This window comes from Lactuca serriola, chromosome 8 (assembly GCF_051521515.1).
Source record: "Lactuca serriola cultivar US96UC23 chromosome 8, Lser_US96UC23_V15, whole genome shotgun sequence".
Lineage (NCBI taxonomy): Eukaryota > Viridiplantae > Streptophyta > Magnoliopsida > Asterales > Asteraceae > Lactuca > Lactuca serriola.
In genome coordinates, this window is record NC_136415.1 from 142,948,612 (window position 1) to 142,960,898 (window position 12,287).

The 12,287-nt window shown below is 43.0% G+C and overlaps 1 protein-coding gene and 1 long non-coding RNA gene across 2 annotated transcripts; one reads left to right on the top strand and one right to left on the bottom strand.

The window, feature by feature from the left end:
• Nucleotides 1-6,679: 6,679 nt before the first annotated feature.
• LOC145066515 (serine/arginine repetitive matrix protein, putative (DUF936)) lies at nucleotides 6,680-9,503 on the bottom strand. Its single transcript, XM_079013800.1, has 5 exons — nucleotides 9,000-9,503; nucleotides 8,129-8,701; nucleotides 7,821-8,030; nucleotides 7,647-7,738; nucleotides 6,680-7,567 (listed from the first exon to the last, which is right to left on the bottom strand). The coding sequence occupies exons 1-5, from the start codon at nucleotides 9,501-9,503 to the stop codon at nucleotides 6,859-6,861; spliced, it is 2,088 nt and encodes a 695-aa protein (XP_078869926.1). The 3' UTR covers nucleotides 6,680-6,858.
• On the top strand, nucleotides 8,400-9,864 carry LOC145066516 (uncharacterized). Its single transcript, XR_013688775.1, has 2 exons — nucleotides 8,400-8,538; nucleotides 9,032-9,864. It is a non-coding gene; the product is annotated as an uncharacterized LOC145066516 (long non-coding RNA).
• Nucleotides 9,865-12,287: the final 2,423 nt, after the last annotated feature.

Below are 12,287 nucleotides of genomic sequence, written 5' to 3' on the forward strand. Positions count from 1 at the left end.
ATCCTGCATGATGAGGTTGTTGCGTTGTTCCGGGTCGAGTTGCCGGAACTGTTTGGGTCGATCAAGACCGCCATGGTTGAGTATTTTGATGAGCGCTGTGCAGCTCTCACAGAGACGGCTGCTGCAGCGGCTACAGCGGCTGTAGCAGCGGCAGGGGGAGGAGCTGGTCGAGGTTTTCAGTATCGGGACTTCGATAATACGAAGCCTCCCACCTTCGATGGAGTTCAGGACCCGATTGTTGCTATGAGGTGGTTATCGGACGTGGAGGGGTGTTTCTTCACGTGTTCATGCCCTGCTGATCAGAGGGTGAGGTGTGATCTGAACCTGTTAAGGCTCGGGGCGAAGGATTGGTGGAGATTGACCAGGGGGTCATATTCGGATGTGCAGAGGGCTGCGGTTTCATGGGATCAGTTCAGAGAGATGTTCATCACTCGTTATGTTCCGCGGGTTGGGAGAGAGAGATTGGCTCAAGAGTTCCTGGAGCTGAAGCAGTGTTCGGAGTCGGTGACGGAGATCACCAGGATGTTCACTGAGAGGGAGATGTTTTTCCTTGAGTTCGCTTCGGAGCAGGCTCAGATGTCTCGATATCTGAGCATGCTCAAGAGGGATATCAGGCAGTTTGTGTCTACGCAGAGGTGCGAGACTTTGTTGGAGTTGCAGGAGGCTGCCAGGCGGCGCGAGTTAGAGATTGAGTTGCAGATGCGTGAGTTGAGGCAGGCTCCGGTGCAGTTGCAACCGGCGCCAAAACGGTCCAAGACCGTTGATTCTAGAGTGGGGGATCTGAGTAGCCACACTTGTGGGAAGTGTGGGAGGAGTCACACCAGAGTTTGTAGGTCCGGTGGTGCATGCCGCAAGTGCGGAAAGGAGGGGCACTATGCGAGGGATTGTCGGCAGTCAGCGCCGGTTCGGGATTTGAGGATTTGTTACCATTGTCATAAGGTTGGACATTTGAGGGTCAACTGTCCACAGCTCGCTGCAGGACCGGTGCAGGCTCCAGCACCGGCCACTTTCAGGATCACGGGTGGAGGTCAGGGTGGAGCGGAGCCCCCAAGGGCTCAGGGTCGTGCTTTTCAGCTTACAGCAGAGGAGGTCAGAGCAGTGTCGGATGCAGCTACGGGTATGTTTCTTCCTTGATGTCTTGTTATCTTGTGATTATTGTGGAGTATTGTTTATGTGCTAGTATCTTTGTGTGGTTCTCGGTGTGGTATTCGTTGTTCTTTGAGGGTTATGGCATGGCTATGGGTTTAGTTTTGGGAGTTTCGTGGTTATCATTTATGGGGGGGGGGGGTTGTTAGTGGAAACCTGGCATTGGTCTGAAGGCTGGGTAGCATCTGCTTTCTGAGAAGTGGTTAGCTGCAGATTGAGTTCGTTCAAGCGGGATAATCAGTGTTGATATGGGATTTTTTTAAGGTTGTTTATGCTTGTGGGAAGCAGTCCGTGTGTAAGTGTTGGTTTTGTGCAGGGTTGTTTTGGGTGGTCGGTAATGGCGACCGGTGTTTGATAGTCAGTGCTATAAGTGGGGGAGAATTGGAAAATTCTCCGGAAGATCGATGAGCATGTGAGGTTGCTTAGCTGTTTGGGATTCAGCAGTGTTCTGTCAGCCCAGAGTGTAGGCTGGTAGGAGCAAGTGTCGGGCATGCGGGGCGGGATACAGACCTAGAGCATTTGATTGTGGAGGGCCTGGGATCAGGCCGAGATCGATTATGTGTGATGGAGATAGAGTTCGGAATCCCTAGAGGGCTAGAACAGTATGCATGGTAGGATTTCCCGGAGAGATCGCTTGGAATGAGGAATGCTAGTTGAGCGGTCCGGATAGACTGAAGGCCAGTAGGCGTACCAGTCAGGCCGAAGGCTCAGAGAACGGTCCAGCCAGACTGAAGGCACTGGAGGGCGGTCCAGATTGGCTGAAGGTTCTGAGAGTGGTCCAGATTGGTTGAAGGCCTAGTGAGGCGATCCAGTCATGCTGAAGACTCTGCAGGTATTGTTGGATCGGTTCGAGGAAATGGATTGAGTATGTTGCAATGTGTTAGCGTTAGAAGGTCTGGCCCCGGGTATTGATCTTGATTAGTGGAGGTGGTGCATGGACTCGAGAGTCCTTGCGAGTAGAGTCAGAGCATGTGTGTTGGATGGATAACGGTTACGCTATGAAGGAGTGGTGTAGCATTGGGCGAGCACCGTGGCACTTGTCGTAGTGACAAGGCGGCCAAGTGGATTTCCCTGGTAAAGGAAAGAGAGAGGAGTGTAACTCCGAGAGGGAGTGCAAATTCACGGAAGTGAAAGCATCAGCACAGAGTTATGTTTGGAGTAATCCAAGTATGGTCATTGAGCAGCGTGTTTGCGGCAGTGGAATGGAATCACATTCGGTTTGGGATGCCTGCTGAGGTCGCGGAAGGAATTTTGCGGGTGTAGAGCCAAGAGGGCTCGGAAGGGATGCAGGGAGGGAGACTCGGGCTCCCATTGTGATTCTGATCAGGAAATTGTGTATGTAGTAGTGGTTCATCCTGGGGGATGTTTGGAGATGTCATCAGTGTATCGGGTTTTCCCAACCTGAGGGTGCCAGAGCTAGTTCAGCATGTGTATGTGATTGCAAGAGGAGAACTCATGGGAGTTGCTCTGAAGAATGTGTCTTTCTGTCAGCAGAATGATTAAAGTTGGACTCGGATCGGGAATCCGGTGGCGCATGGTTATTTTCTAGCTCATATGGGTCGAGTGATGGTTGTGATTTGGAGCAGTGTTGCATCTTGAGTAGTACTCAGTTGTTAAGTGTGGTTATCAGAGGGTAAAGCTGGTGGCCGGCTTGAGACGGTGGTCAGGACACCGCAAGAAAGGAGAATGTGAGTTTCTGGTTCGATGGTTGTGCGTTAAGGAGCCTGGTCTGGAAAATGCCAGGTGGTGCATTACGGGAGTAGTTCTGGAGTCGAATTGTCGTAGGCTTCGAGGACGAAGCCTAATGTAAGTGGGGGAGAATTGTAACATCTCAGAATAGCAAGAGTAAAGTTGAAGGGCTAAAAGAGTAAAATGGGAAGGAGCGACTCGGCGAGTCCACGAGTGGACTCGGCGAGTAGGGTCGCGACTCTAGTCGCGTGTTAAGTGACCAACTCGGCGAGTAGCATGGGTGGACTCGACGAGTTGGTGCTGAGTGGAGAAAACCCTAAATCCAGAGGTTGAGCCCTATATAAAGAACATTATGTCTCCTCCCCAGCCTCCTTATCATCCCTTGAGTTCCAGAAGCCCTAATTTCGTGAGGAAACCCCATTGTTGAGTGAATTGGAGCTTGGAGAAGTGGTTGTTGAAGAAATCTTGAAGGAGAAGAGACTTGGATCAAAGGGCTTTGCAAGGATCCGGATTAATCTTCTCTTGGAGCTTCCTTTTGAGGTATTATTTCATTGTTTGAGCTTCTATTGTCTAGATTCATCATTTTTGGGGGTGTTAGAGATCATATCTTTTGGTGTATTGGAGTTAGAGGTTAGATCTGAGGTTGCTACCTCAGATCTGGAATGGAGAAAGGCTTGAATGCATAAAGTCCCTGTTGATGAGTGTTTGAAGGAGCTGTTTTGTCCCAAACCCTAGCCCTTGAGTGTAAAGTGCCTAGATCTCCATGGATTCACGTAAAGTTTGCCACTTTACGTGATGGATGGCCTTAGGAAGGGTAGATCTATGGTTTGGATCATCTGCATGGCTTGGAAAGCCTCTGTATGGATTCAGACCCGGTGGTACTCGGCGAGTCACATGGGTAGACTCGGCGAGTTGCTTGAAGATAGGCTGGAACCCGACGAGTTGGAAGAACAAATCGGCGAGTTGGATGAAGATGGCCTGGAACTCGACGAGTTGGAAGAACAACTCGGCGAGTAGGTTGAAGATAGCCTTAGACTCGGCAAGTCTTGTCGAAGAGTCCCAATCTTTTCTGGTTGAGCCGTGAATCGGTGAGTCAAGGGGGTGACTCGGTGAGTTGTGTGTGAGTGGACTCAGAGTTGTTGAACTCGGCGAGTCTCGGGGTGACTCGGAGAGTAGAGTCGCGGATTGGGGAATTTCTGAGCATGGGGACTCGGCGAGTCATCGGGTTGACTCGGCGAGTAGAGTCAGTCAGGGGTTGACTTTGACCAAGGGTTGACCAGTGGTTTCCAGGGGCATTTTGGTAATTGTTGGATATTGTTTTGAGTTCAGTGCCTTGGTGGTTGTCCAGTGGTGGAGACCGTATCGGTGATCGGAGCAGCTTGGGTTATCTGTTCAGTCGGCAGTTTTGAGGTGAGTTATCCTCACTATATTAATAGGGTCTAAGGCACCAAGGCCGGCCTTTTATCGGATTGAGATCCGGGTATTTGTTGTATGTTATTGCTTTGATATGTTGCATCCTGGTAGCTAGGATGGTATACGTTAGAGACTTGTTTGAGATCGGTATCCTGAGATGTAGGGTGATGCTATGCTAGTGACCGGTTAGGTCGGTATCCTGGTTAGGATGATGATATGTTATGTGATCTGTTTGATCGGCTTGTTGACTATGAATGCTTATATGATTGTATGTTTATGTGCACATGGTTGTTTGGACTGGAGTTGGGTTGAGGCGGGTCCTGCTTTGTGCTGTAGGCCAAGATACCCAGGGCAGACTGGTTGTCCCGAAGGCCCAGCGAGCGGTCCGGATAGGCTGTAGGCCCGAAGAGGGCGGACCAGACGTGCCGAGGCTCGGAGAGTGGACCAGGCCGACTGAAGGCCCGATGCAGGCGAACCAGTCATACTATAGACTCAGAGAGTGGACCAGGTGGATTGAAGGCCCGGTGCGGGCGGACCAATCACACTGCAGACTCGATGTATGTGGCTAGATTCGGAGAGTGGAGCAGGTGGATTGAAGGCCCGGTGCGGGCGGACCAATCACACTGCAGACTCGATGTATATGGCTAGACTCAGAGGGTGGACCAGGTGGACTGTTGGCCGGTGCGGCGGACCAGTCACACAGTAGACCCGAAGTGCATGGTTGTTCTATGATCGGATATGATATGGCATGTTATGCGTGTATGGTATATGTGGTTGGTATTTTGGGGATATCTCACTAAGCTTTCGGGCTTACAGTTGTGGTTTTATGTTTTTTTCAGGTTCTTCAGGAGACCGTGGCAAGGCGAAGGATTGATCGTACCGCTCCTCGTGTTTATGTTGTGATGAAATTCTAGGAATACTTAAATTAAATTGTATTGAAAACCTTTTTGTAATAACTTTAATGGAATCGGGTTGTTTTCGAAAATTTTAAATTGGTTGAAATTTTACAGTATTACACTTTCCCAATCGCTTGATGAAGGTATCGACAAACCCGCCTTTTTTATTTTATTTCTTGAAGGTATTTCAATTTTACCAAAGACCAACACTTTCTTTTACAGAACACTAGTGTTTAGCTATATATCTAGTCTACTAGCTACTAAGCCTGTATCTTCTTATTCAGAAACTTCTAAAATTATAACAGTTCATACTTTAAGTCGAAAGTATGCCCTTCCCAACACAAATGCAACAAGAGTTGTCAAAAAGAAAACAAAAGCAATCTCAATTCTGAAATCATAATAGTTTCTATATATTAGAAGTTTTTCATTTCCAGAACGAAAGCAATCTCAATTCTCATAACCTACTATATAACTGGAAGTTGTCGTATGTATATTACAACATGACAAGTGTTTCTTTAAATCTTTAATCTGTGGTTATTTCTAATATTCTATGTCAAAAAGAGTATCAATTGGATGTTATTACTTACATTCAAGTTTGAAGTCCAAATCCGTGATTGTTGCCTTGTTGGTGGTGAGTGATGACGAGCCGATGACTACGACATTGCGACGAGTCGATGACCAGCTGATGACCGGTGAGGCGGTGACGAGCCGATGACCAGCTGATGACCTGCAAGGAGGTGGCGACGACTAGTTGAAGCTGATTGATCGGTGACGAACAAAATGGGACGGATAAACTCGTAAAGGGATATTGGGCAATTTATTGTTAAAGATATTTCGGGTGATCGGGTATACTCGAAACCCAACAAACTTACCCTTTATCCGACCTGAAAAAAAAATCGGATTACCTAAATACCCGAAAAAATTAACCCGATACCCGAAAAAATCAGGCGGGTAATTCGGGTGACAGGTAGTTTCAACAGGGCTACTCGGGGGTAACATCCCGACCTGTTTTGGGAAAAAAAATCTTTTGCTTATGTTTCATTGTTGTTAAGTTACTATCGTAACATCCTATTTTCATTTCTATAATGCGTAAGACAAAATAGAAAGAAATTAAAGTATGATGTTATAATGCATAAATAAATGAAAATATATCTGATGTTCTTTTCATTTAGGCCATTGCAGTTCACAGTTCACATGATGAAGGTGTCCATAAAGTGTGGTTAAAGATGAAAGTAGATGCTCTTTTCATTTAGTCTTACCGATTTCGTGTTTGGTTCTCATAATTGGGCTTAATCGGTTTCGGTTCCTAACCGAGTTTAGGTCGGTTGCTGACCCCTAGTTCAAACATTATAGTCGATGTAGAGCCCACTGATAACTTATTACATTATTCCCTCAGTGTTTGTGAGCAAGAAATTTTGCAAGTTGTTGTGATTTTGGTTTGTGTGATTTAGTCGTGGCCTTTGAGAGAATTGATAATTTCTCTTTTTTGTGTTCCTTGGTCATAAACTTTCACAATTATTCCATATGTCCAAAAATAATTCTAAAACAACTTCGACTGATAAGATTATTGCCAAAAACATGATGTCATACAATATGGCAAAAGAGCTTGCCTTCTCATGCATACACATACACAGAATCCATATTTAGAATTTGCAAATTTATGAAAAGATCATAAACTATCATTCCAAAAAAAAGCAAAATTCGGCATCAAGATTCAAGATGAGTTATCATATGTTGTTCCAACATGTTGAATCACAAACCTGTAAATCTTCCCTTTCAACCGGTCAACCGCTCCGGTCATCACCTCATCTTGCTTCGAAACCATCTGGTCCAACCAGTCATTAACCCGCTTCAGCTGCGATAAAATCACCTTAATCGGCCCCACTTCTGCTGAACCGGTCCCGGTCCCACCACCATTCTTCCCAAACACCTGAAAACCCGCATCCAACGACTCCTCCACAAATTTCAAAAACCAAATCTGCATCTCCTTCTGCAACTTCATCCCCAATTCCACACTCTCATTCACCCCACGCCCTTTAATCCACGACCCATTAAAAGAAGAATTACAAGAAGAAATCGTCAAATGGGATTTCATTGTTTCGGTTAGGGTTGAACCTGAACCTGAACCTGAACCCGGTCGGATTTTAGATTGGGTTTTCTTTTGGGGCTGAACCGGGGTCTCGAACCCTTGGTCCGCTAAGAGGGAGACGACTTCGAGGTCGGTGGCTAAGGCGGCTTCGATCCAGAGAGCGAGGGATTTTGATTGGTCGGTTGGTGGTGGTGGTGCGGTGGTGCGATTGGTGGTGGTGAGTGATTCGGCTGTTGTGGTGGCTTTTATGGTGTCGTTGTAGACAGTCATGAACCGGTCGATTGTTGGCAGTGGGTTTCCGGCTTTTGAGATTGAACAGAGATTTGAGAACATGCTGCAATTGAGAAGATAAATAAATAAATATTTATCTCATTAATCATGGTTAACTACTTGTTGTAATAATAGCAATATACCTTAAACTCCTGAGAATAGCTTCAGTAACAAGGGCTTCTTGCAAAGCTTCAGCTGCAGCTACTGAAGCCACATTTCTCCTTCGCATAGCATCCTACAAAATCGGTTCAAATATTAATTACAAAACATTGGTGATTTGTGGATTTAACATAGAAGGGCATTCATGTCTTTTCTACCTGTCCAAGCTTTGCTAGGTCTAAAGACACTGCATCCAGAGGGACACTACCATCAGTCCATTTCTTTTCATGAAGTGTGATTCCAAGAGGTGTAGTAGTAGTAGTAGACAAAGGAGGAGTGCCACATGAGCTAGGATTTGCTTTTTCTTCACTAGAAAAATCTTCTTGATCATGTGAATGTGCATCACTTAAACGCCTTGAAAGAGCAGCCTGAAAGACCCAACAAGGGCAACAACTTCATTAACATCATAATGAAATTATATAATTTTTATAAAATATAAACAAGTTGGGTTTCTGATTTTTTTTACCTGGGTTTTTAAAATTGCTTGCAAATCCGGTTTGCTTTTAATCCCACTCTTCTCTTTCACTTCTGTTTCATCCCAATTCTTTCTACTTGACTTTGTGGAAGACCCAACAAGTGCCTCTGAAACCTTTGAAATCTCAGCAGCTAAAGTTGCCATCTTTTTCTTGTTGCCGGAATCAGTTGCCGGAGAAACTTTAACTCCACTAGATAACCGCCTACCTGGCGACATTGACATTCTTCTTGAACTTGGAGATGCTTGTCTCCGGCCATTTGGTGAAGGTTGTCTATATCTTGAAGGAACAATAATGGCAGGCTCTCTTGCAGACTTTCGGTTCTCTTCTTTAGCCATGGCTAAACTAGGAACCACACACTTTGAAGGTACCGGAGAAGATGATCTTTTTGCTTTTCCGGCAGGTGAAGGATCCCTTTCAATTACGTTCTTCTTTCCTGCTGACACTGATCTTTGTTGCTTCATGGCTGGGCTTGAAAATCTCTGAGGAGGCTTTTCTGCAGTCTTTGTTGACTCATTAGAAGTATTCATGTTCTCTTTAGGTGCAAGAACTTGTCTGTTCCTAACCTGTTTAACAAACAGTAACACCCATTGTTAAGTAGAAGCTCTTTCTTTTAACTACTATTATTCACTACAAATTTAATTAAACTAAGAGAAGTTTATGGTTGCCTTTGGTAAATCAAACTACTCGTTGAACAGATTGATACAGTCGGTTTAGCAGAAAATGTTTGTATCTCAAAATTCAGACATTTCTAATAAACTCTATGTTAATAGATGACAAGTTGATGAATATTCACGATCAAGCACATAAGTTTTAGATTGTCATGTATAAAAATCAAATCTGTGAATAGAAAAAAGCACTAACCTCGTTTTTTGTTTCCTTCGAGTCATGTACAGGTCCATCTAACTTTTTACTCGACAAATAAGCAGCAATAGGATCACCAGAGGCATCTGAATCGGAAACAGTCTGGATCACGAACTCTCTTTTAGAACTCGAAATCCTAGCAATGAGCTGTTCAGGACTTCCAACAAACGGATGACGACCAGCAATCGGACGTACTCCAGATGCTCGTGGTACTGGAGAATCAAACTCGAACTTATCAACATACACAAACTGCCCTAACTGTAATCGATTAGTGAGTATGAGATCTGTGTCCCGATCAGATAACGAGACGTAAGTTGAGTTAACCGAGTCAGAGAGAGAAACATAGAAGCCATGGTTAGGCCAGAGGTCATCTGAGCCTGCTGCAAGAGCAGGAACAATTCCGATGACCTGGAGAAGAGGGGAGCGGTGGTCGCCGGTAACTCGTGTGGTGGTGTTCATCGTCTGGAGGAGTTTTAACAAGATTCCTGGTGTTAGAGACGCCATTGAAATGGAATTTCAAGGTTTGAGGAGAGAATTAGGTGTGAATTTGGGGGAAATGAGAGTAGGGTTTAGATAGATAGAGGGTCGGGGAGGAAGAAGCCGTTACGAAGATCTAATTTTGAAAATGGGGATTGTAATTTTGGGCGCAGTGAATGATTGAGATGTATTTTGAAATTAGTGGTGTGGATGTCACTCGTGAAGGCAACGGCTTCAGACGCCGTTAAGTCCTTTGTACGTTTGAAATTGGTAAACAGAACTGACAAAAAGTTATAATAAAATTTTATAAATGGTCCCTATGGTTTGTCACATTCATAATTTTTGTCCCTAATACTTTTTAGTTACATAAAATTTTCTTATAGTTTCATTTTTATTTGCATGGTTGTTCACTAGCTCATGTAATCTTTTATATTTTCTTTTATCTCTTTTTATTTAATAGTACCATTTATATTAATATTTTATTAGAAACTCCTTCAAAACTCACCCATCCCACCACAAGTAATCTTGTCTATTGTACTCCCACCCCCTTCCCCAAATTCGTTCTTTTCTTTGTCTTAATGACTCTGACGACGACCATCTCCTTTGTAGACCAATTTACAACCATTGGAAAAAAATTTCAAACCAAAAGCAACTTCATCATCAAGCTATAAACAATAGTCATGACATAAAAACAATTCTTGAGCTATCTGAAGAGACCCAAATGCATGGCTAATAAGAAAACTAAATTTTATTACTGGTATAGGAGAACACAGTTCAATGAAGTAAAACAGCATGTATAAGGTTAGAATCTCAAAAGAACATACGATCATATAATAGAAATTCAGAAGTTTTGAGAGGATGTGGAGGAGGATCTCGCCAAAAATGAGAGGAGTAAAATCATCAGATACAACAATTTAGGGTAAGTCAAACCTACGGATTTTACGGAGAAGAGGCTGTGTAGGAGGTATACCATGTGAGGAAGAGAGAGACCTTGAAGTCGAAGATGCTATATTAGATAATCATAAGAAGGAGCCATCGGAGGATGTCTATGTAAAGAGAGAGATAGAAGGGGAAAGAGAGAGAGAGAGAGAGAGAGAGAGAGAGAGAGAGAGAGAGATTTGTTTGGTAGTTGGGGTTGTTGGAGATTCTCAACGAAAGAATTATCAATGGAGAATGTGAAATATGAGAGTGTCATCAGGTCAAACTGATGGTGATTGGTAACATCGAGTTTCTAATTAAGGTTTCTTCTGTCAGATCCTATCAGAGTGTTTAAACATGGTTTCTTATGCACAGTTAGGCGACGTAAGAACCTAAAATTTAGAGAAAGTTGACTTTTAGTCAAATATGGACCAAAAGGGAAAAATTGTCATTTATGAGAAAAAAATGAGATTATGAAGTTATAACTTCATGAAAATGGTCAAGATAAGTATAAATCACTTATAAGAGGTTAAATGAATAAGTTCAAGAGAAATGATGCATGAGAATATATAGTTTTGGTCAAAAGGGTAAATTGATAATTTTATGCTTTTTGGGCCAACTTTATGACTTAATGGATTAAGACTCGTATTAAGTCAGTGAGATATGACTTAACAGAGTTGCAAACTATGTTCCCGCCTTCTCTTGGATATAAGGATCATAGAAAATGGGTTAGAACGAAGAAGATATGAATGTTTGAAGATTGGAAGAAAACTGTCCCAAAGCTGGAATCAGTTATGGAGTTTCCATCAAGCAGTTACTGCGACATGATAAGTAGACTCCACGACATGGTGAAGGTGCCGGAGAATGGGTCACATTCTCGTCGTAAGTAGAGGGCAATATACTTTGTCCCACGATGCAATATATGGGTACCATAGCACGGTAGCCAAGGTAGGATGTTGTTATGGGAAGTCATCATAACTTGATTACTAGACATTGATAAAGATTAAGTACTTAATGAGTTAAGTAATAGATGTGTATTAGAAGACCTTTTGATGATATAAAGAGATAGATTGTCCATGGGATAAGTGTTATGTGATGAGTCACATTACAAAGATAGAGATGTAGAGTAAAATGGTTCTTTCAGGGACAAGTGATAGAGATTCCTTCGGGAATGAAAGATAGATATTCCTTCGGGAATAATAGATGTGTATTAGTTTTTCCTTTGATGTGACCTAGGTTCATATCACTAAGTTTTAGTCCTATATTCCTAGCGACTAATGGTAGTCTAGATTCCTCATTAATCCCAATGTCTACATCAAGATCTATCAAATAAGGAACAACCGGATAGCAATGTTTTAAAAACCGGTTTAAACCGGCTGGTCGAACCAGTTAGACCGGGAACCGGTGGAGAGAGCGGTCCAACTATCACCGGTTTTATGTCGATTTCTGAACCAAATTAAACCGGCCGGTTTTTAGAAAAACCCGGTTGAACCGGTCAAAATAAACCGGTTAAACCGAATAAAAACACATGAAAAAGAACCATTTACACAATAATCTTTGTTGATTATTTTTCAAATCTATTTAGTTTTCTATAAATAAAAACATATGGTTAATGTTATAAAGTTTTTTGATGTGTTTGTATTCATCTAAAACTATATTTTGTTTCAGTATTATTCTTTAATTTCTTTTTGACGTATATGAATTTATGTAAAACACTAAAACTTATGGTTATGTGTTATTTTAATGTATTTGGATTCATCTTCAACTTATTTGTATGTGTATTTTTAATGTTTGAACTTGTAAACATCAAATTCATGATTTATATATGTATGTATGTGTAGGAAAATAGGAAAAACATAAAAATTATAAAAACCGGTTGACCCGGCGGTCGAA